The 20,865-nt window shown below is 43.8% G+C and overlaps 1 protein-coding gene across 1 annotated transcript in view; it reads left to right on the top strand.

Moving 5' to 3' along the window:
* The window catches only part of LOC126249620 (uncharacterized), a 38,036-nt gene extending 26,035 nt beyond the window's left edge, over positions 1–12,001 (top strand). The window contains exon 4 of the mRNA XM_049951290.1: positions 11,076–12,001. Coding sequence (XP_049807247.1) covers positions 11,076–11,224 — 149 coding nt within the window. The 3' untranslated portion in view covers positions 11,225–12,001. The remainder of the gene's footprint in view (positions 1–11,075) is intronic.
* The last annotated feature ends 8,864 nt before the right edge of the window (positions 12,002–20,865 follow it).

Here is a 20,865-nt window from a genome sequence, read left to right as displayed (position 1 = left end):
TACGTCATTATGTAGCGCAGGGGAAGTGCAAACTGCGCGCTTTCTTCGGAGGAAAGGGCATGTATTAAGTTGGCCCTAGCCTTAAACGCGAGCGTATGTACTAAGTGGCTCAGTATTTAAAGTGGAGAGTAGCTCTTTTAAAATTGGTGAAAAGCAGCATCAGACCTTGTCAGGAACTTCAAAGCATACGTCAAACACACCAATATCAATTCATAACACGTCGGTGCAGTATTGCCTAGCTACAGTCAGAAAATTATAGACCCGCAGTGTGTTAAGTTTCATACGTAGTCCATCTTTAAAAATCTCGAATAACCACCTTTTGCAGCGCAGACCGCTTCGAGACGTGCAATAAGAATGTCAATGGGGTTCTGGATGGTACCAACAGGGATGTAGAGCCATACCGACTCAAGTGACGTGGCCAACTACGGTAGGTTTCTCGGTTGAGGATCCATGGCGCGAACAGCCCAGTCGAGGTCGTCAAACATATTCTTGACTGATTTTAAATCCGGGAAGTTTGGTGGCCAGGGTAGTACAGTGAACTCATCCCGTGAGCTGTGTAACACGTTGCATTGTCCTGCTGATAGATGCCATTGTACCGAACAAAAACAGACCGTATGTAGGGGTAGACATGGTGCCAAGAAATAGATGCATACATGTGTTGCCGGCCTTTGTGGCCGAGCGGTTCTAGGCGCTTCAGTCTGGAACCACGAGACCGCTACTGTCGCAGGTTCGAATCCTGCCTCGGGCATGGATGTGTGTGATGTCCTTAGGTTAGTTAGGTTTAAGTAGTTCTAAGTTCTAGGGGACTGATGACCTCAGATGTTAAGTACCATAGTGCTCAGAGCCATTTGAACCGTACATGTGTTGATACATTGTGCCTTCCAGAATGGCGAGATCACGCAGGGAATGCCGCGGAAACATTTCTCAGACCATAATGTTCCCTCCTCCGGCCTGGATTCTTACAACTATTCTTGCAAGGTGTTTGCTTTCTGACGTTTCAAGGCCAGTTGGGCATACACCACGATTCATCTGAAAAGAACAGTTGTGCCACTCAGTGGACATCGAGTTGCGGTACTGGCGTGCAAATTCCAGCCTTCGTTGCCGATGAAGAACAGGTCAGCACAGGTACATAAACCGTGCGCCTGCTGCGGAGGCCCATACACACCAACGTTCACTGAACGGTCGTTGAGGAGACATTGTTGGTAGCTCCTCGGTTCATCTGGGTGGTCAGTTACTCAACAGTTGCTCGTCTAACCGTCCGTATACATCTCCGCAGCCGTCGGTCACTCGTGTCATCCACGGTTCTTGGTGCGCCACAGTTGCCTCGGCGCCGGTTTCTGATAGCGCCATTTTGTCATACACGGGATACTTTAATCGCGGCGGCACGCGAACAGTTTACACACTTAGCAGTTTCGGAAATACTTCTAACCATCATCCAAAAGCCAATGATCATGCCCTTTTGGACGTCAGATAAATCGTCCCGTTTGCGCATTACGACTGTTTTCTGCGTCCCACCGACACGTTTTATATAGCCTCTGCTGCTAGTGCTGCCACCAGCCGTCTGTGGGTGGTTACTGCACGTTGACGCCGAACATAGGCGGTGCCACTGGACCCGTTTTGTTCTTTTTGCATTATCTCGAATGTTGTAGGTGTTGACTGCTGAGATGTTTCAAAGTCTTGCAAGCTGTATCTATTTCAGTGTTGGAAATGCACAGGTGTTGGACAAAAATATGAAAACACAGCGAGAAATGCGTACTTGAACATAAAAGGAGATACTTGGATTTTGACGAAAAATCACAGCAGAAGTTGAATCTCGCACTCGCAATCCCTGTTAGCACCGAAACAAGGCGAAGGAAGCTCCATAAGCAGGATACTGCAGGGCGAGCTGGAATTCCAAAACCACTCATCAGTGATGCACATGCCTACAACTGGAAAACGTTGTGCCAAAGTAACAAAATTTGGAATTTGGAGCAACGGAAGAAAGCCATTTTGTCGAATGAGTCTTGTTGCACACCTTTTGTAACTTCTGGCCGATTTTACGTCCGAAGAGTGATACATAAGGAGGTTCGGTGATGATTTTGGGCAGCCATGTCGTCCTATTCCATTTACTTCAATGGTAATCTGCAAGGTTACATTACTGCCAAGGATTCTGTGACCATTTAGATCATCAGGTCCGTCCCACGGACTATTTTTCAGGAAGAATGGTATAATATTTCCTTGAAAACCATACAGCACCTGTATACACTCCTGGAAATTGAAATAAGAACACCGTGAATTCATTGTCCCAGGAAGGGGAAACTTTATTGACACATTCCTGGGGTCAGATACATCACATGATCACACTGACAGAACCACAGGCACATAGACACAGGCAACAGAGCATGCACAAAGTCGGCACTAGTACAGTGTATATCCACCTTTCGCAGCAATGCAGGCTGCTATTCTCCCATGGAGACGATCGTAGAGATGCTGGATGTAGTCCTGTGGAACGGCTTGCCATGCCATTTCCACCTGGCGCCTCAGTTGGACCAGCGTTCGTGCTGGACGTGCAGACCGCGTGAGACGACGCTTCATCCAGTCCCAAACATGCTCAATGGGGGACAGATCCGGAGATCTTGCTGGCCAGGGTAGTTGACTTACACCTTCTAGAGCACGTTGGGTGGCACGGGATACATGCGGACGTGCATTGTCCTGTTGGAACAGCAAGTTCCCTTGCCGGTCTAGGAATGGTAGAACGATGGGTTCGATGACGGTTTGGATGTACCGTGCACTATTCAGTGTCCCCTCGACGATCACCAGTGGTGTACGGCCAGTGTAGGAGATCGCTCCCCACACCATGATGCCGGGTGTTGGCCCTGTGTGCCTCGGTCGTATGCAGTCCTGATTGTGGCGCTCACCTGCACGGCGCCAAACACGCATACGACCATCATTGGCACCAAGGCAGAAGCGACTCTCATCGCTGAAGACGACACGTCTCCATTCGTCCCTCCATTCACGCCTGTCGCGACACCACTGGAGGCGGGCTGCACGATGTTGGGGCGTGAGCGGAAGACGGCCTAACGGTGTGCGGGACCGTAGCCCAGCTTCATGGAGACGGTTGCGAATGGTCCTCGCCGATACCCCAGGAGCAACAGTGTCCCTAATTTGCTGGGAAGTGGCGGTGCGGTCCCCTACGGCACTGCGTAGGATCCTACGGTCTTGGCGTGCATCCGTGCGTCGCTGCGGTCCGGTCCCAGGTCGACGGGCACGTGCACCTTCCGCCGACCACTGGCGACAACATCGATGTACTGTGGAGACCTCACGCCCCACGTGTTGAGCAATTCGGCGGTACGTCCACCCGGCCTCCCGCATGCCCACTATACGCCCTCGCTCAAAGTCCGTCAACTGCACATACGGTTCACGTCCACGCTGTCGCGGCATGCTACCAGTGTTAAAGACTGCGATGGAGCTCCGTATGCCACGGCAAACTGGCTGCCACTGACGGCGGCGGTGCACAAATGCTGCGCAGCTAGCGCCATTCGACGGCCAACACCGCGGTTCCTGGTGTGTCCGCTGTGCCGTGCGTGTGATCATTGCTTGTACAGCCCTCTCGCAGTGTCTGGAGCAAGTATGGTGGGTCTGACACACCGGTGTCAATGTGTTCTTTTTTCCATTTCCAGGAGTGTATATCCAGTCCGACACGACAGGAAGCTGTTTTGAATACAAACGGGATGCCTTCACCGTATTAGGCATTGTAATTTGCTGTATTTTTTATGTTTCCATGCTTTTGTTCAACCCCTGTATGTGTCTTAGCGTCAGCTGACAGTCTCCTGTATAATTATTTGCTCTGAGATGGTTGTTTTTGTAGTAAATTTCTAAAGGCTTCGTTCCATCTTTCTACATCTTCTTTTATATCTTGATTTCAGAAGTTTACTTTCTGGTGTTTTCTTTTTTTCAAGGAGTCCAAGCGATTCTGTAGCTGATTTTTCAGTTATATTATCAACTTAGAGCTTTGAAATGTGTAGACGGAGTTAGTCCACACAAATACTGCTCAATACGTGTTTTATACGACTCTACAATCAACAGAAAACGTCAGTTGGTTTCCATTTCAAACAAAAGTGAATATTTTTGTATCTATTCGATAGCGGTCCCAAATTACTGTAGTACAATATTTGTTTCGTATTGACACAGACAACAGATCGAAAATAATTACAAATAGATCATCGATGGAGAAGCGCTGCTGCAGACGGATAATGATGACTTTGTCACGGAACGCCTCAAGAGACGGCACGTCAAATATGAAGAGTGCTAGCTACGGCGCGTATCGTTAAATCCAATATTGTAGTAGACTAGTTTCGTAAAATTCAGCTTTAAAAGCACTGTAACAATTCGACAATTGCTGTTAGCACTGGATGTCACACGTAACACGCAGTGGGCAGTATTTATGTTTGGGCTGACTCCGGCTATGTGCTTAAAAAATGTAAACTGAAAATACTTTTACGAGTAACACCTTTGTATTATGATCAGTGATTTTCCATCATTCCATTCAAGATAGTGTTAATAAATTATGGCAACATATGGTCTTGGTAGTATTAACAGGCGTTTCAGGTTAATAGGAGTTGCAACAGAAACCTTAGCTAGGGACACCCGAACTCTCCCCACTATTATGGCTTGCGACGTGGCCAGGCCGCCTCCCCCGTCCCCTCTGTTCTCCCCCCCCCCCTTCCCCTCGACCAACTGCTCTGATAAGTCGACGGCACCACCTGGCTTCCCTCCGCCCATACTTCCTTCCTCCCACAGACCCTTCAAGTCGGCCTTACCAATTCCTTGTCAATGTGCAGCTTATGGAGTTTGCTAAAACCCAGACAATAATCACAGGACAAACCACTTTCCTAGTACGAATTTCTGCCTTCCAGCTGAACCATAAATAACCATCCATTCAGCTTACTAAGACATTAAAATTTCTACGACAAACCTTCGACTGGAGACTAACCTGTAAACCCCACGTACTAGCTGTCGAACAGAAAACGCACAATAGACTACTAAAAATGGTTCAAATGGCTCTGAGCACTATGAGACTTAACATCTATGGTCATCAGTCCCCTAGAACTTAGAACTACTTAAACCTAACTAACCTAAGGACATCACACAACACCCAGTCATCACGAGGCAGAGAAAATCCCTGACCCCGGCGGGAATCGAACCCGGGAACCCGGGCGTGGGAAGCGAGAACGCTACCGCACGACCACGAGCTTCGGACAATAGACTACACCTGCTAACAGCGGGAACACGGTTACTACACCCTTCCACCGTCATTCATACCTATTCCGGATCAGTACTTTCGTATGTTAACGTAGCTTACATTTCCGCTCCTCCCAAATGGTCTCACGCCCTTACAGTCTTACAGGGAACCTCTTGAGTGCCAGCTCAGAGAAGGCCAATGATGTTTACGGCATTCGACGCCCCACTTATTGCCTATCATGTAAGTACAATATTGCCTTCTAATGGCAATAGGGGCGAGACTGGAGATATCCAATGGTGAGTACAGCATGAGGCTACGGAGCGTAGTTGAATTGTTTAGTCGACGAGTAACTCACAACAGTGCTACTGTGCTAGTGGTGTTAATATAAAGCAGAGCAATGGCAACGATAAACAAAGCAACCACTGCGTTGTATCTACAACAACAGTTGCTGAAGTTGACATTTCGTCAGCAAGGAAGCCAAGGAATTTAGCAAAGTGAGAAAGAAATGGCAGATGAAATATTAGCGTTTTTGCAATATGAGTTAGTGGAATGTGTGGTGTCGTATACGCTCGACTACGCAGACAATGTGCATGAGGAGTATAATGATGACTGCACGTACTTCACAAGTGAAAGCGATATCGAAACAGGTGTCGAGCCATGTAGTTTATCATCCTTATCGGACAGGAAGCCAAAAACCCTGTCTTCGGTGAAACGAAGTAAAGGACAACTATTGTCCAAGGAGGGTTACTAAACACAATTACGTACATGGAAGATCAGTCGCAGCATAGTAAAAAAAAAAAGAGAGAGAGAATAACTACGGATATTCAAGAGAGAACAAGGTGTAGTTATTACAGAAACTGGTATTTTCAGGTTTCAAGGACACTCGATACAGGATGTGTATGATAATGACCTACTACGCTATGCACATCAAATTGCGAGCGACATAAATTACAGTGATTTCAAGGGAGGCAGTGGATCGTTGCATAACTTCAAACGGTCCTACAGAATTGGAAGACATAAGACAACGAAATTTCAAACAAAGCGTCATCTTGACGATGCACAGAAAACTATGCAATCGGCCCGACAATTTCTAGATGAGATAAACAAATTTGTGCCATTGTTCAGTAAGGAATTTGTTTTCAACTCTGACCAGTCAGGATTTGAAGAAGAAATGCATATGAAAGGAACCTTGGAAATCAGAGGTACCAAGAGAGTTGTATCAAAATCAACTAACATCAATGCTTTAACAAATATGCCGACTGTTAATCTCGATAGTAAATTGGCTGGAAAGTTATTTATTGTGCTACGAGAAGTTGGAGGTGCTCTGGCCCCTACGATTCTTTCTCGTGTGCATGATCTTACAAGGGCGATAGGGAATATTTACGTCACAGCAAGCAAGAGTGCGAAAATGGGTGTAAGAGAACTGCAACTATTGTACGAGCACTGCTTTTGGCCAACAGCTGGTCAAAATAACTAGCTTTTGCTTGATTCCTGGTCTGCGTACAAAAATCATACTTCTTCAGAGCAAACTATCCCTCCTGGAAAGTGCATGACATTGCAGTTCATACCAACTGGAACAACTGGACAAATTTCAGCCTCTGGATGTTTGTCTTTTCTGTGCCTGCAGAACATATTATTGCACCATCTGCATCTACTCTTAAAGGATAACCAGTTTAACTATAAGCTCCACAACATACTGTTTTGCATTCGATTGCATGCCATCACATTCCACATGTTTTCATCACCCCATTACACCCATATGAATCTAAATGCATTTTTTTTTAAACAATGCTGCTTCTCAGCAACCGCATATTACTTCCAACATAGGAGTCAGATAGCCAGCCGATTGCAAATAACCGTTTGGTACATTGACCTGGGTTTCGACACCTCTAAGGATGTCTTCATCAAATTGAAATTTTGAGAAACCCTATAAAGTAAGCCGGCCGGGACGGCCGAGCGGTTCTAGGCAATACAGTCTGGAGCCGCGCGACCGCTACGGTCGTAGATTCGAATCCTGCCCCGGGCATGGCTGTGTGTGATGTCCTTAGGTTAGTTAGGTTTAAGTAGTTCTAAGTTCTAAAGGACTGATGACCACAGCAGTTAAGTCCCATAGTGCTCAGAGCCAGCCCTACAAAGTAATAAATAGAAAATAGAGTATGACAAATAACGTTAATCTAGATGACAATTATCATGACGTACAAACGCTGCTTACGTTAAATTACATTGCGAGAAAGCAATGATCAGAATTAAGAGCAGATATGCTTAAGTCAAAGAATAAAATAAAATAAGTTCCAGCCTTTGACACGTATGCCTAGCTAGGAACATCTGGCTGATCGCCCCAATGGCTTACATTGCTGCCACGAATACAAGTTGCGCCGCCTGTCGGGAGCGGACAATGACATGTGCCCAATTGTGTATAGGGGTACGTATCACAACTGACTTTATACACTCCTGAATTGTGTATAGGAGCAATTGTGGACTTGAGATTGTGAAAGAGATTTTTTTTTTAAGTTATTGTTAGTGGAAAAGGTAACTTTTCATCCATATTTTTAATTACAATAACTTCCAGAAAAATGTCATTCACAATCTCAAGTCCACAATTGCTCCTACACACAGTCCAGGAGTGTGTAAAATCACTCGTGATACGTGTCCCGTTTATTATACAGCACAAACTGAAAGATCTTTTAGTGTAAGGTACAAGGAACATTTATTGGCAGAAAGAGGCACTAATGGACATAATTCCACTTTTGCTGATCATCTGTTAATTACCGGTCACAAAGCAAAAAGCGTTGAAGAAATTTCCATTTGACATAGAGAAAAGACAGGTCATAGGTTCGACGTACTCGAAGAGCTGGAGATTTTCAAACATACTTCTAAGAACGATGGCCTCATCCTCAATGAACAGTTACAATTACGTAACAAATATTTTTTTAATGGTTTTAATCCACTAATCGTGGAATTTTATTCCACTATTTTCTACTATGTCTTCCTGCCTCTAGTTCCGAAACATCATTTTCTTCGAATCTTAATGATGTATATTACTAAAATTACCTTCATGCAGATATTTTTTAGATTGTACAGCTGTTTGTATAATTTTTTATTTTATTCTGTACTTTACCTAATTGTAATTTCTGTAAAGCCTAATAGATGGCTCTTTGTTATACTTCATCTGCTTGACTAAGGTGTATTTTCAAAGATATATTAACCTCTCTTCCTTTGTTTTTTGTTTTTAAAATTAACTGTAATTTTTTCAGTTATTTCTGTTATAGTGTTTCAAATGGGTACATGTCTGTCCGCGCCCGATAGGCGGCGCAACTTGTATTGTTTTCGTGGCAGATGTTGTTCCTAGCTAGGCATACGTGTCAAAGGCTGGAACGTGTTTTAATTTAATTTTTTACTTGAGCATATCTGCTCTTAATTCTGATAATTGTTTTCTCGCAATGTAATTTTGCGTGAGTAACCTTTGTACATCATTATAATTGTCATCGTGGTTAATGCTATTTGTCATACTTAATTTTCTATGTATTATTTTATAGGGTTTGTAAAATTTCATTCAGATGAAGACATCCTTAGAGGTGTCGAAACCGAGGTGAATGTACAAAACAGTTATTTGCAACCGATTGGCTGTATGATTCTATGGTGAAAAATCTATATGCATTCCTTAAGAATGCACGGATTCTAACTCCCAAGCAATTAACCTTCGATATTGATGATGAAAACCTTTGTCACCACTGTGGTGCGCCATTTATCATTCCGTGTTCGTGGTGCAAGTTAATGGTTTGTTTTGGTAGCCGAGCCCGATAGTGCTTAACTTTGGTGACCTGACAGGAACCAGTGTTACCACTACTGCAAGGCCGTTGGTAGTTAAGCCCTCATACCTCCTTAAATTACTAGAATATGTCTGGGAAACTTTTGGGTCTTGTAGACCTGGCTATCAAAATCCTATCGTGTTCTCACCAGACATGCCCCGCTGCCAGGCACTTAAATGTGACTTGCAGTGTGTCCCTGTAGATGCAGATGTACCTCTACCAATACATACCTCATTTACTTCGCTTCTGCACATTCTATAACCTTTCTCAAGGTAACTTTAACCATCTATCGCTTCCCAATCCAGAAATCTGCACAGGTCTCCAGCCTTCTTACCAACTATGATCCTGCCATTCCTCTTCCTTCAATAAATCAAGGCACTGTTTTACCAATCCTCTCAACTCTCATTTGACATCAAACACCTATATTCAACTCTCTTCCCAGACCTCCCACAATGCTCACACTACGCTCCTGCTACCTATATTACTTTACTTCCCACTTACACTCTCATCTAATAATTTGCAATTACCACGTGCACCTACTGATTGCTCTGCAGTGCATAATTGCCAAATCATGAACTTCTTCTTTTGCTCTTTCCCGTTTCTTCTATGGCGACGTCATTGTTCTCTGGGTTGAGACAGTGTCTGTGGTGGTGAGAGCCGGCCGGAGTGGCCGAGCGGTTAAAGGCGCTACAGTCTGGAACCGCACGACCGCTACGGTCGCAGGTTCGAATCCTGCCTCGGGCATGGATGTGTGTGATGTCCTTAGGTTAGTTAGGTTTAAGTAGTTCTAAGTTCTAGGGGACTTATGACCACAGCAGTTGAGTCCCATAGTGCTCAGAGCCATTTTTTTGTGGTGGTGAGTGGCCGGATGATCTTCCTGACGCCACCACTCCCCCAGGGACAGAATCTGTGTACCCCATCTACTGCCTCTATATACGTTTAAGTGTGAGAATATTTTCTGAATGTTTGCGTAGCGTGTATCTGAGACGGGACATGGCTTACCAGCCCAGCGGGATGTGATGAATCGACTGAAAACCACAGCCGCACTGGTCAATCACCAGCCCTCGTCGTAAATGCGCGAGGCGTATTCGATCAGGTGCACACTCGCCTCCCCATATCTCGGAAGCGACGCTTTAATGTGCTCGGCTATCTGGGCGCGTCGCCACAAAATTTTCGACATCGGTATATTACTCTATATATTTTATATACTTTTAACCCCACTCCGTCCGAACACATCTCGGAAGGCCCATCAGTACCGACCGACCACCGTCTCATCCTCACACGATATCTATCACAGGATGCTTGTATGGATTGTCAGTTTTCGTAACTGGAGCCGCTACTTCTCAGTTAAGTAGCTCCTCAGTTGGCATCACAAGAGCTGAGTGCAAATTGCTTGCCAACAGCACTCAGCAGACCTGGACGGCCACCCATCCAAATGTTAGCCACGTCCAACATCGCTTTATTTCGGTGATCTGACAGGAACCGATGTTACGACTGAGCCGAGGCCGTTGACTTTAATCTCACTCATTATTTGCAAATAGCCCTGTAAGTTTTAAAAACTCATGTGGGATGAAGATCATCACACTGGCAGCTGACAGGCTGCAGTATGTTGGGGGAGTGGAGAGATCATTTAATAGGAAAAGTATTTGCAATGACTTTGCCAGACGGTCTTCTCTGTGGTGCTGTCGTGTTTACCTCCCATGCTTGAGAATCGGAGCTCCAAGCATTCCGTCGGATGCTTCCCCAGATCCAGTCCTCCCCACCTGAGGGGGCGTACCATGTAACGATCGGTAGAGGTACTGCCACACGAAAATGATGGTAACTGTTATGCACATTTATTCAACCACTTGTAGACAAACCTGAATTATAATATATTGTCTGTCATACATTTGTTAGCTTCTATATGTAGATTTGTAAAATGATAATGACTGTGATTGTGAATAATGCACATTAATTAAAACATTATTTGACAAAGTTGTGTTATAATAATCAGTGTATTAAACATTTGTTAGCTTTTACAAACAGGTTTTCTGATTCTGTTTCAGTGAATGAAGACTGCGAAGATCGCCTTGCGTGTTCAGACCACGTGTGCGTTAGCCTTTGCTCTCGCTACTGCCCTCTAGATGCACCTTGCTTCGTAACAAACCACGTCAACGTCGAATGTGAACACAAAATTAATCCCCCGTCTGAGTAATAAGTCCAAGCACTATAGTCTCTGCAAGTGGTGCAGATATTTCTACTTCCAAATAAAGCCACTTAGAGACCAGAATTAAATATTTTAATTTTTTTAGACGTGTCTTGCAGTACAATGACATTTTGACGAAACTAATGAAGTACTAGTTGGTACTAATAATTTCCCTCATCTTTAGTAGTGTTCCGACTCCGATTACATGACGATTAAACGCAGAAAAGCCATACTGTGATTGCAAGCTGAACAAACGTAGACATACCACGGAGTGAATTGTACTTATATTTCTGAAAGCTACATTATTCTGAATTAATCATTAAAACTGTAAAATGTGTGTCTTATGTCAGCAATAATGACTAAAGTTTTAACCACTACTTCAGAATTACCATTACGGAAAAAATACCAGGAGTTCATGGTGCTTTTACAACCTGATGTCACAAACCTCTAAGAAAATCTACAAAGCTAACAAACGTTAGATGTATTCCTGTAATATTATTTTCGATCTAACTCCTCAATTCATTGGTACCTACAAATGATGAATTTCGACAGACCAGTTGCCAAGGAACTGTATCCCAAATCTTTAATTGGATTCAAATGTGGCAAATGGGTAAAGCAGCCAAGAGGCAGTATTTTGTTTCATGTGAATAAGGTAATAATATCGTGACAAAAATATTCTCGTCTGAACCCAGCTTTAAACTTAAAATTATCAAATACTGAAATGGAATTTTTGAGGTTTGTGACAAGCTTATGATTTTTTAAAATAAATCAGTTTTTATATATCAATCACTTCGTTCATATTTATTTCACAAAACTAGACGAGAGACGCATTTTAGCTGCATGCTGTAATCTGCGGGTGACGAGAACTTACTACTACATTAATTTGCCTTTTGTTGTGCACATTATTTCCAGGCGCAATGTTCGTGTTGATGTATCTGTTTTGACTTAACAGCATCTTCGGAAATCTCGGTGTCATCTGGCATTTGATAATTGGTGAGCAATTAAAACTATGGGAAGGATAAAGAAATCCACTCTGAACTTAACCCTATTTCTATGTAGGAATTTGCTAAGTAAAAGCATGTGTTTTTTACAAATGAATATTGAAGCCATGAGCAAAATTTATGAAGACAGGCGGTCAGTCGGCAGCAAACAGAAGGTGCGCCACCAAGATGCCAAAATAGCCAGGTGATGGTGGCGCGAGAGAGGCCCCGGACAACGTCAGCTAGCGGTACGACAGAATAGAGGCGAGAAGAGTGGACGAGAACGTCAGACGTCGGAAGGGTTAGACATGAGAATGAATTCCGCAAAGGATGTGAGAGTCATGTAACATTAATCAGATACTTAACAGTTTTATACAATACTGAGGGCATAAGATAGGAGCACTGAGTGAGTATTAAAATTAATGAACAAGTTTATATGGTGCAGTCTGTGAATATAGTGTATGTTAAAACAGAAACAACAAATGCAACTAGTGACAAGTTACATATCAAAAAGGAAGTACTGAAGGTCTACTGTTTCACTGGATCACTTATATACGAAGTAACTCCAAGAAAAGATCTACGAGTACATACTCAGGCTGAGCTCACATCATCTTAAAGGTAACACAAGGCAGATATTACACATATATAGCAGAGTAATTCTTCTAAGACAAAAGACTCGAGGATTTCAGCGATAAGGATGAAAAGTTTCGTGTAGTAGAATGTTTCGATAACATCTCTATAGCAGTCGGATAACATCGTAGGAAAATATATGGAAAACGCATTGCGCAAATAAACATTACAGAATTAACATTTCAAAGTGCATAAACCGTTCAGTAAAGTAACGTCACATTGTATTTAAGTTCATAGGCCAGAACTGGAGCAGACAGAAACAGTAAATACAGTTTATAACACAAAAAGGGCATGTAATACATGGCTACAACTATTAGGATAATAAGAAACCGACTTCACACCGTTAGCTTAGGTAGTGAAATGTCGCTTGTATTTTGGGAATATTTGGTTCATTCCTGACACGAGCACAAACATAATCCTCTCTTACCAATCACTGGCGTGAAATGACAGTGAAAGACCTTCAGAAATGCTAAACATATTGCGTAATGAATATGCTGTACCGATAGAAGGAACAGATATCACTTCATCGCACTATCATTAATTTATTCCCCATTGACTCCAATAATATATTACAGGGAATTTATTACAGGTGAAATACCGGTATATAAGCGACGGTGCTCCATAAAATACGTTCCCCCTTTGACGCTATTTCAGAATGGAGACCCTCCGGATGTTTGTTCAGAAGTGATAGGAGGTAACTTCGATGACAACAGAAGTCTGTCCGCAGCTCGTGGTCGTGCGGTAGCGTTCTCGCTTCCCGCGCACGGGTTCCCGGGTTAGATTCCCGGCGGGGTCAGGGATTTTCTCTGCCTCGTGATGACTGGGTGTTGTGTGATGTCCTTAGGTTAGTTAGGTTTAAGTAGTTCTAAGTTCTAGGGGACTGACGACCGTAGATGTTAAGTCCCATAGTGCTCAGAGCCATTTGAACCAACAGAAGTTTAAGTAAACCCATGGATGCATACTCAGGAAGCATTACGGATGATGTCGGAACCCTTGCGTCGTAGGTGTCACTCATAGGATATCATGACCTGTAGATTTAATTGCAATGACCACAACGCAAATTTAGTCATACACTAAACAATGTTGACACTGATCGCCAGGTCAACGCCAGCCAGTATTGACGAATACGGCATCCTACATCCGGACTGGCACTATTTCCAGGCGGCTACACAGTACGCATAAACAAGATATGCACATACCTTCATACGTTCGTACGTACATCAGACCTGCTTTATTTTTAAATGTGGCTTCACCAACGCCATTTGGAACATGACAAGAAATTTGGAAATTGTATATATATCAACATACACTGTCCGATAAAAATAGTGAAGGACCCAGAAATAGATGAGGGAACGAAATACTACTTCACGGGTTGAGAGAGTATGTGATGTTATTTCAGTGATTAAAATATCAAGTCAAATTTAGAAAGAACTTGGCAGCATGAGCACACCTATAAATATGACGCTGCATCCCCTCTGGTCTGCATGAATGCACTGATTCGATTGAGAAGGATGTCATAAATCCGTTGCATCCTCTCCTGAGGCAAGCTGGCCCGCAACTGTTGTAACTGGTGCTTCATATCCTGTATTCTGGCACTGGGACAGGAGTGACGTTCGAGCTGGTTCCACACATATGGGGGAAAGATCTGGCGATCTTTCTGGCCACGTCATCATAGTGCAGACAGTTCATAGAGACACGTGCCACGTGTAGACTAGCATTCTCCTGCTGAAAAATGGCACCAATGTATTGCCGCATCAGAGCTGATATATGAGGATATACGATATTTGTAACGTACAGTTGTGCCGTCAGAGGTCCCTCAATCACTTCCAGCCGTGACCTGAGTCACACCTCGACGGTTCCCCACACCATGAAGGAAGGAGTAAGGCCGCTCTGCTTCTCCAGAGCATTGGAAGAATGGGTCATCTCCCACACCGCCGCCAATTCGCCAGCGATGGTCATCCGGGGTAGTGCAGAACTGAGAATCATCGCTGAATGCAGCGCGAAGCCATTCCTGCATTCCAATAACTGCATCACTAATCACAGCCGTTTGAGATATGTTAGTAACGGCAGCCAACGCAGGGCTAGTCCGGCTGTTGCAACTGTCTGAACCATGGTGCTGGATGACGCTGAATGTTGCAGTGTGTCCATTACTTGTTCTCAGATGGCAGGCATAGATGTGAAAGATTTACGATGTGCTAGGGTGACACTCCATTGTGGTGGTCAGAAGTGGTTGACTGGAACCTAGACGACGTGTATGCCCTCCTTCACGTTCTCCAATATCGGCCCAATGTCACATCTACATGCCCTACGATTCTGTATATTGCACGATTCGAATCCTTTGAAAATCTGTCAGATGCTCTTAACGCTGTCGCACACTAGTACGCGGCATCTTCGTGTCCTTCGAAGAGATCACCCAACGCCTGACGCTGTTCAAAGTGCGCCGCTTATATATCCCTCCAGGATTGGTATCAACGCGAAAACCAAACAACGCTAATGCGCTCTGTTAGCTGTTCTACCTCACAGAGAATTGCAGCTGTAAGCATTTACGAGGGCGTGCTAAAAGGAATGCCTACGAATTTATTATGTGTGGACGCTTAAGACTTTTTAAATAAAACAAACGTTATTAACATTCTATATCTTTAGTCTTCATATCTGCATATTTATTTCCCAATATAGTCGTCCTAGAGATGAACACATTTCTCCCAATGAGAGACTAGTTTGTTGATACCGTCACTGTAGACTGTTTAACTTTCTTGATGGAGTCACAACCCCATCTCTGCTTGCACCGCTTCATCATGATCAAAGTGAAGAGCTCGAAAGTTTTTTAAGTTTTGGAAACATGAAAATCTGGGGCCAGGTCGGGACTGTATGGAGGATGATTGATGAGAGTGAACGCAAGGCGTCCGATTGTTGCAGACGTCGCAGCACTTGTGTGTGGTCTGGCATTGCCATGATGAAGGAGAGGGTGCCCCATGTGCGGACGAATGCGTCGAATTCGAAACTCTATCACAGCACGCTGTTTCTCGTGCACTGACATAGTAACGTTACACACCATAACATTACAGGCTACAGTTCAGAGCCCACTAGCGACAGAGGTCTGCAAATATGTAGACATGGAGAATAAGGATGTTGAATATTAATCACGTTTGTTTTATTTTCAAAAAAATCATTAAGATTTTTCGTATAAAACATTCGGAGGTATTACTTTTCAGCACGGCCTTGTACATACCCACCAATGGTGTGTCCCCCGTCGGAGGTTAGAGTCCTCCCTCGGGCATGGGTGTGAGTGTTGTGTTTAGCGTAAGTTAGTTTAAGTTAGATTAAGTAGTGTGTAAGCCTAGGGACCGATGACCTCAGCAGTTTCATCCCATAGGAATTTACCGCTTCTACTACTACCAATGGTGTGTCCGTCTACGAAGCTACACTGAAAACCTGCCATGTCTTCTGGCTTCTACAATTTCTTTATCGGGCAGCGTATTTCAATTTGATTGCGAGTTGGCAAAACGGTATCGAATGCTTCATTTAATCCCAGCACTGCTGCCAGCCACAGAGGCTAGAAACCACAGTTATAGTACCCAGAGGACAGTCAGAAGAGAAGACCACAACGGCACTAAAGAAGAATGGAAGGCAAAATACCACTGTGTTAACATTCCACGACAACTAGGGAAGCCGCAGCCATACGTAGAAACCCTCAACCGGTACCAACAAATTAAAAAACTTCGGTTTGTGCCACAACGCCACAAAACCGTGGAGAATTCAGCGTACCACACATTACCACCGAGCGCCGCCATTCACAGGCTCTCTCTGACTCACTGACTGAGTGTCTCTCTGTTATCGCCAGCGCATAGTAACATTATAGATGTTTGCTGTATGTACTACATTAGCACAGCTCTCTCATATGTTCATATGAATCCAACAAATTGCTTTTGTATTCACACTAATCTTTCTACTATTCACATTACAATCAAACATTAAATAAAACGAGTATTTTCATCACCACATGCTACTGAAAAAAGGTGGAAATTATTATTTGTATAGATTACACATGAATTTTGTTACCTTTACACGTCAATAACAGGTGGTACATGATTTCTTACTTGACTGTGCATCGACATATATACTATGATGACTTAACTTAAAGTTTACAATAGACTACAAAAGAAAATAATTTATGTACGGTACCAGTTACTGAGAGTTTACTAAGTCGTTAAACCGTGACATAAAAAAGCGTCACACTATTATTAATATTCTATCTGAAAATTACAGAAGTGTATCTGCTACACACCCGCATTAACTTACAATTCACAGTTAAGGCAAGCTGAAGTTCATCACACAAAATGTATCTTTTGTCTAAGTCATCCTAAAAAACCTAAAATCACTCAAGTACGACACTTTCTCGCACACAAGTGCATCATCTGCAAGCACTCTCAGATCGCTGCTCCCTCTGTCTGACAAGTCCCTTACGTAGGTTATACACACATAAAAAAAACCAAAAAAAAGTTTTGCATCACCCCAGTTCCCAGAACTCCTGAAGAAAGACGTTCACTATGGATATTGTATCACAGACACAGTCCTTTTGGCTGTTCAGAGATGTCACTAAACCCGCCCAAATATGTAAACAATCATGCATGAGCAACGCCTATGAGACAGGGGGGGGGGGGGGAGGCCTCTCAACAAGGAAAGTGTCCAGGCGTCTCGGAGTGAACCAAAGCGATGTTGTTCGTACCCTGACAGCAACACCACCATGTAGAATAATGCTTTTCGTGCAGCCACAGGACGTCGTGTTACGACTCAAACTGTGCGCAATAGGCTGCATAATGCGCAGCTTCACTCCCGACGTCCATGGTGAGGTCCATCTTTGCAGTCACGACACCATGCAGCGCGGTACATAGTGGCCCAACAACATGCCGAATGGACTGCTCAAGATTGGCATCACGTCCTTTTCACCGATGAGTGTCGCATATGCCTTCAACCAGACAATCGTCGGAGATGTGTTTGTAGGCAACCTGGTCAGGCTGAACGCCTTAGACACACTGTCCAGCGAGGGCAGCGGGGTGGAAGTTCCCTGATGTTTTGGGCTGACATTATGTGGAGTCGACGTACGCCGCTGGTGGTTATGAAAGGCGCTGTAATGGCTGTACGATACCTGAATGCCATCCTCCGACCGATAGTGTAACCATATCAGCAGCATATTGGCAAGGCATTCGTCTTCGTGGACGACAATGCGCGCCCCCATCGTGCACATCTCGTGAATGACTTCCTTCAGGATAACGACATCGCTCGACTAGAGTGGCCATCATGTTCTCCAGACATGAACCCTATCGAACATGCCTGGGATAGATTGAAAAAGGCTGTTTATGGACGACGTGAACCACCAACCACTCTGAGGGATCTACGCCAAATCGCCGTTGAGGAGTGGGACAATATGAAACAACAGTGCCTTGATGAACTTGTGGATAATATGCCATGACGAATACAGGCATGCATCAATGAAGAGGACGTGCTACTGGGTATTTGAGGTACCGGTGTGTTCAGCAATCTGGACCACCACCTCTGAAGGTCTCGCTGTACGGTGGTACAACATGCAATGTGTGGGTTTCGTGAGCAATAAAAAGGGCGTAAATGATGTTTATGTTGATCTCTATTCCAATTTTCTGTACAGGTTTCGGATCCCTCGTAACCGAGGTGATGCGTGTATTTCCCTGGCCACATCTTTATCTCTAATGTATCTTTCCCATTCAAGGGGTCAATTTCTCAAAAATATATTTTACGGCAATGTTGTGGATCGAACCTCAAGCGTCTCCGCAGTGCATCATGGAGTGAAGGATTGGGAAAATGTAAGTGATAAGGCGCCTGAAGGAAGTGAACGTTAAGCTCGGCAGCTCCAATGGTGCAACCAGACAAGAGAAAGCAGTGTTAAACTCACCCTACCACTTCCATCCTTCTCTCCATCCTCTCTCTCTCTCTCTCTCTCTCTCTCTCTCTCTCTCTCTCCCTCTCTTCCTCTCTCCCATTTTCACCAACAAAACAGGTACTGTCATGTGTTCTACATAGTCTCATCATAATCCTTGCTTCAAGCAATTAGACTTATTATCCACCATTCACATTTCACAAAAAAAAGAAGACCATTCGCTATGAATGAAACAAACTTTCAAATTTAGATGGCTGAACCCTCACAGGACCACCAGCTTACAAGATCGGTATTCTCCAAAAATGTTACAAAAATTTTTTTAAAAGTTTCTAGACTGGATTAATAAGGAATTGAGAAAAGTTAAGATGATGGTTTAAATGCTGCTAGTGTTCTACATAGTCTGTCCCTCCTTCCCCCACCACACCCTCTTGAGTATAACGCACAGACGTTTCGCCGTAGGTAGGTCCGTATTGACGACGCCGACTGTCGTCACCCGTGAAGATTTTTTCCAGAAAATAGACGCCCGCTTTTTAATTTTGAATCAAGTCACGGTAAGTGTCCGCGCGTCGTTGTTTTTGTTTGGGTGTCAAGGTGTGCGAGACAAATTTTGCACACGCTTTTTTCTTCTTCAAAACATTATGGACAGTGTCTTGAACATTTGTCTTAGAGATGTTGCTCCATTGCGATTTGTGATAATACGACGTTGACACACTATGCCCACAAGTTCACTACTTAATACTGCCTGATCACAACTAGCTGGTCGAGTGCACATCTGTTGTTTACAGATGTTGGTTCAAGCAGCCATCGTAGTTACTGCACTGACGTTGCTTATACGCCGGGAAAAAAATCACTCTCGCAACTTTTTGGGTACATATACTCACATTTTGTAAACACACCAGGTAGAAATTGCAGGTTAAACTTTGCATACAGCAAGTGTTTTCAAAGTTTAATGACAGTTAATTGACCAGAAATCGTTTATTTATGTACACGATATCTTCATTAACAATTATTTCTAAAACTATACTCTATTTCTTAATTACTCAAGTATTGAAATTATCTATGAACAGAAGACATTTAGTATTTGGAAATATTACTGACGAAAAATCATTAACAGGCACATAAAAAAGTTAGGGCTCCTAGGTGGAACGTTGTAGTTCCTAACATACCTGTAGCAGGTCTGCCGTTTCGCAGCAGTGCGTCTACAAAGCTTCTCGTGTAGGGACCTGCTGTACATATTGTTAGCGCTGGAACGTGATATCCCGATGCTGCTGTCGCTATTGTCAGTTGGTGACATTTACATCTTGCTGATAGTGTCAGATGTTGGTCCTCCTCGCCGGTCGTAGACGACGCCTTACGTCTTCGGTAGTTTTAACTCGTGAGGAGACATTTTGCTGCACATGTAGCACTTTTTTAGCGCTTGGTGCAATTACATATTTGTGGTAAGATTTTAGGGGACCAAACTGTTTAGGTCATCGGTCCCTAAGCTTACACACTACTCAGTGTAACTTAAACTAACTTACCCTATGGGCAACACACACACCCATGCCCGACGAAGGACTCAAACCTCCGACGGGGGGAGCCGCGCGGATCGTGACAAGACGCCCTAAACCGTGCGGCTACCCCGCGCAGCTGCAATTACGAGAACATCTCCATAATCTGTGCAGTAATATACAACGTGCCAACAAAGGCACACAGTTCGTAACTCAAGAATGTAATTCTAACCAGAAGGCCTTAAAATACACACAACCAAATAGAGATTAGGGAACGTCAACGCGAAGAAAATAGCGTTCATGTAACCACTGATAATAAACAACGTTTTATTTTTATGTATAAAATCAAAACGAACTTTATGTATTTGAATGCTTTTGTTGTTATCGTCTTCAGTCTGATGACACGTTTTATGCAGCTCTCCACGATAGTCTTCATCTCTGTATAATGACTGTAAACAACATCCATTTTAATCTGATTGCTGTAGCCAAGCCTTAGTCTCCCTCAACAATTCCATCTCCCCTCCTGTCCCCCACTTCCATCTACTACCAAACTGACAATTCCTTGATACCTCATGACGTGTTCTATCAACCGATCCCTTCCTTCATTCAAGTCGTGCAATAAGTTTCTTTCCTGCCCAG

Source organism: Schistocerca nitens, chromosome 3, assembly GCF_023898315.1.
Source record: "Schistocerca nitens isolate TAMUIC-IGC-003100 chromosome 3, iqSchNite1.1, whole genome shotgun sequence".
Taxonomy (NCBI): Eukaryota; Metazoa; Arthropoda; class Insecta; order Orthoptera; family Acrididae; genus Schistocerca; species Schistocerca nitens.
The sequence above is the reverse complement of the archived record's forward strand: the minus strand, read 5'-3'. Positions and strand labels throughout refer to the sequence as shown.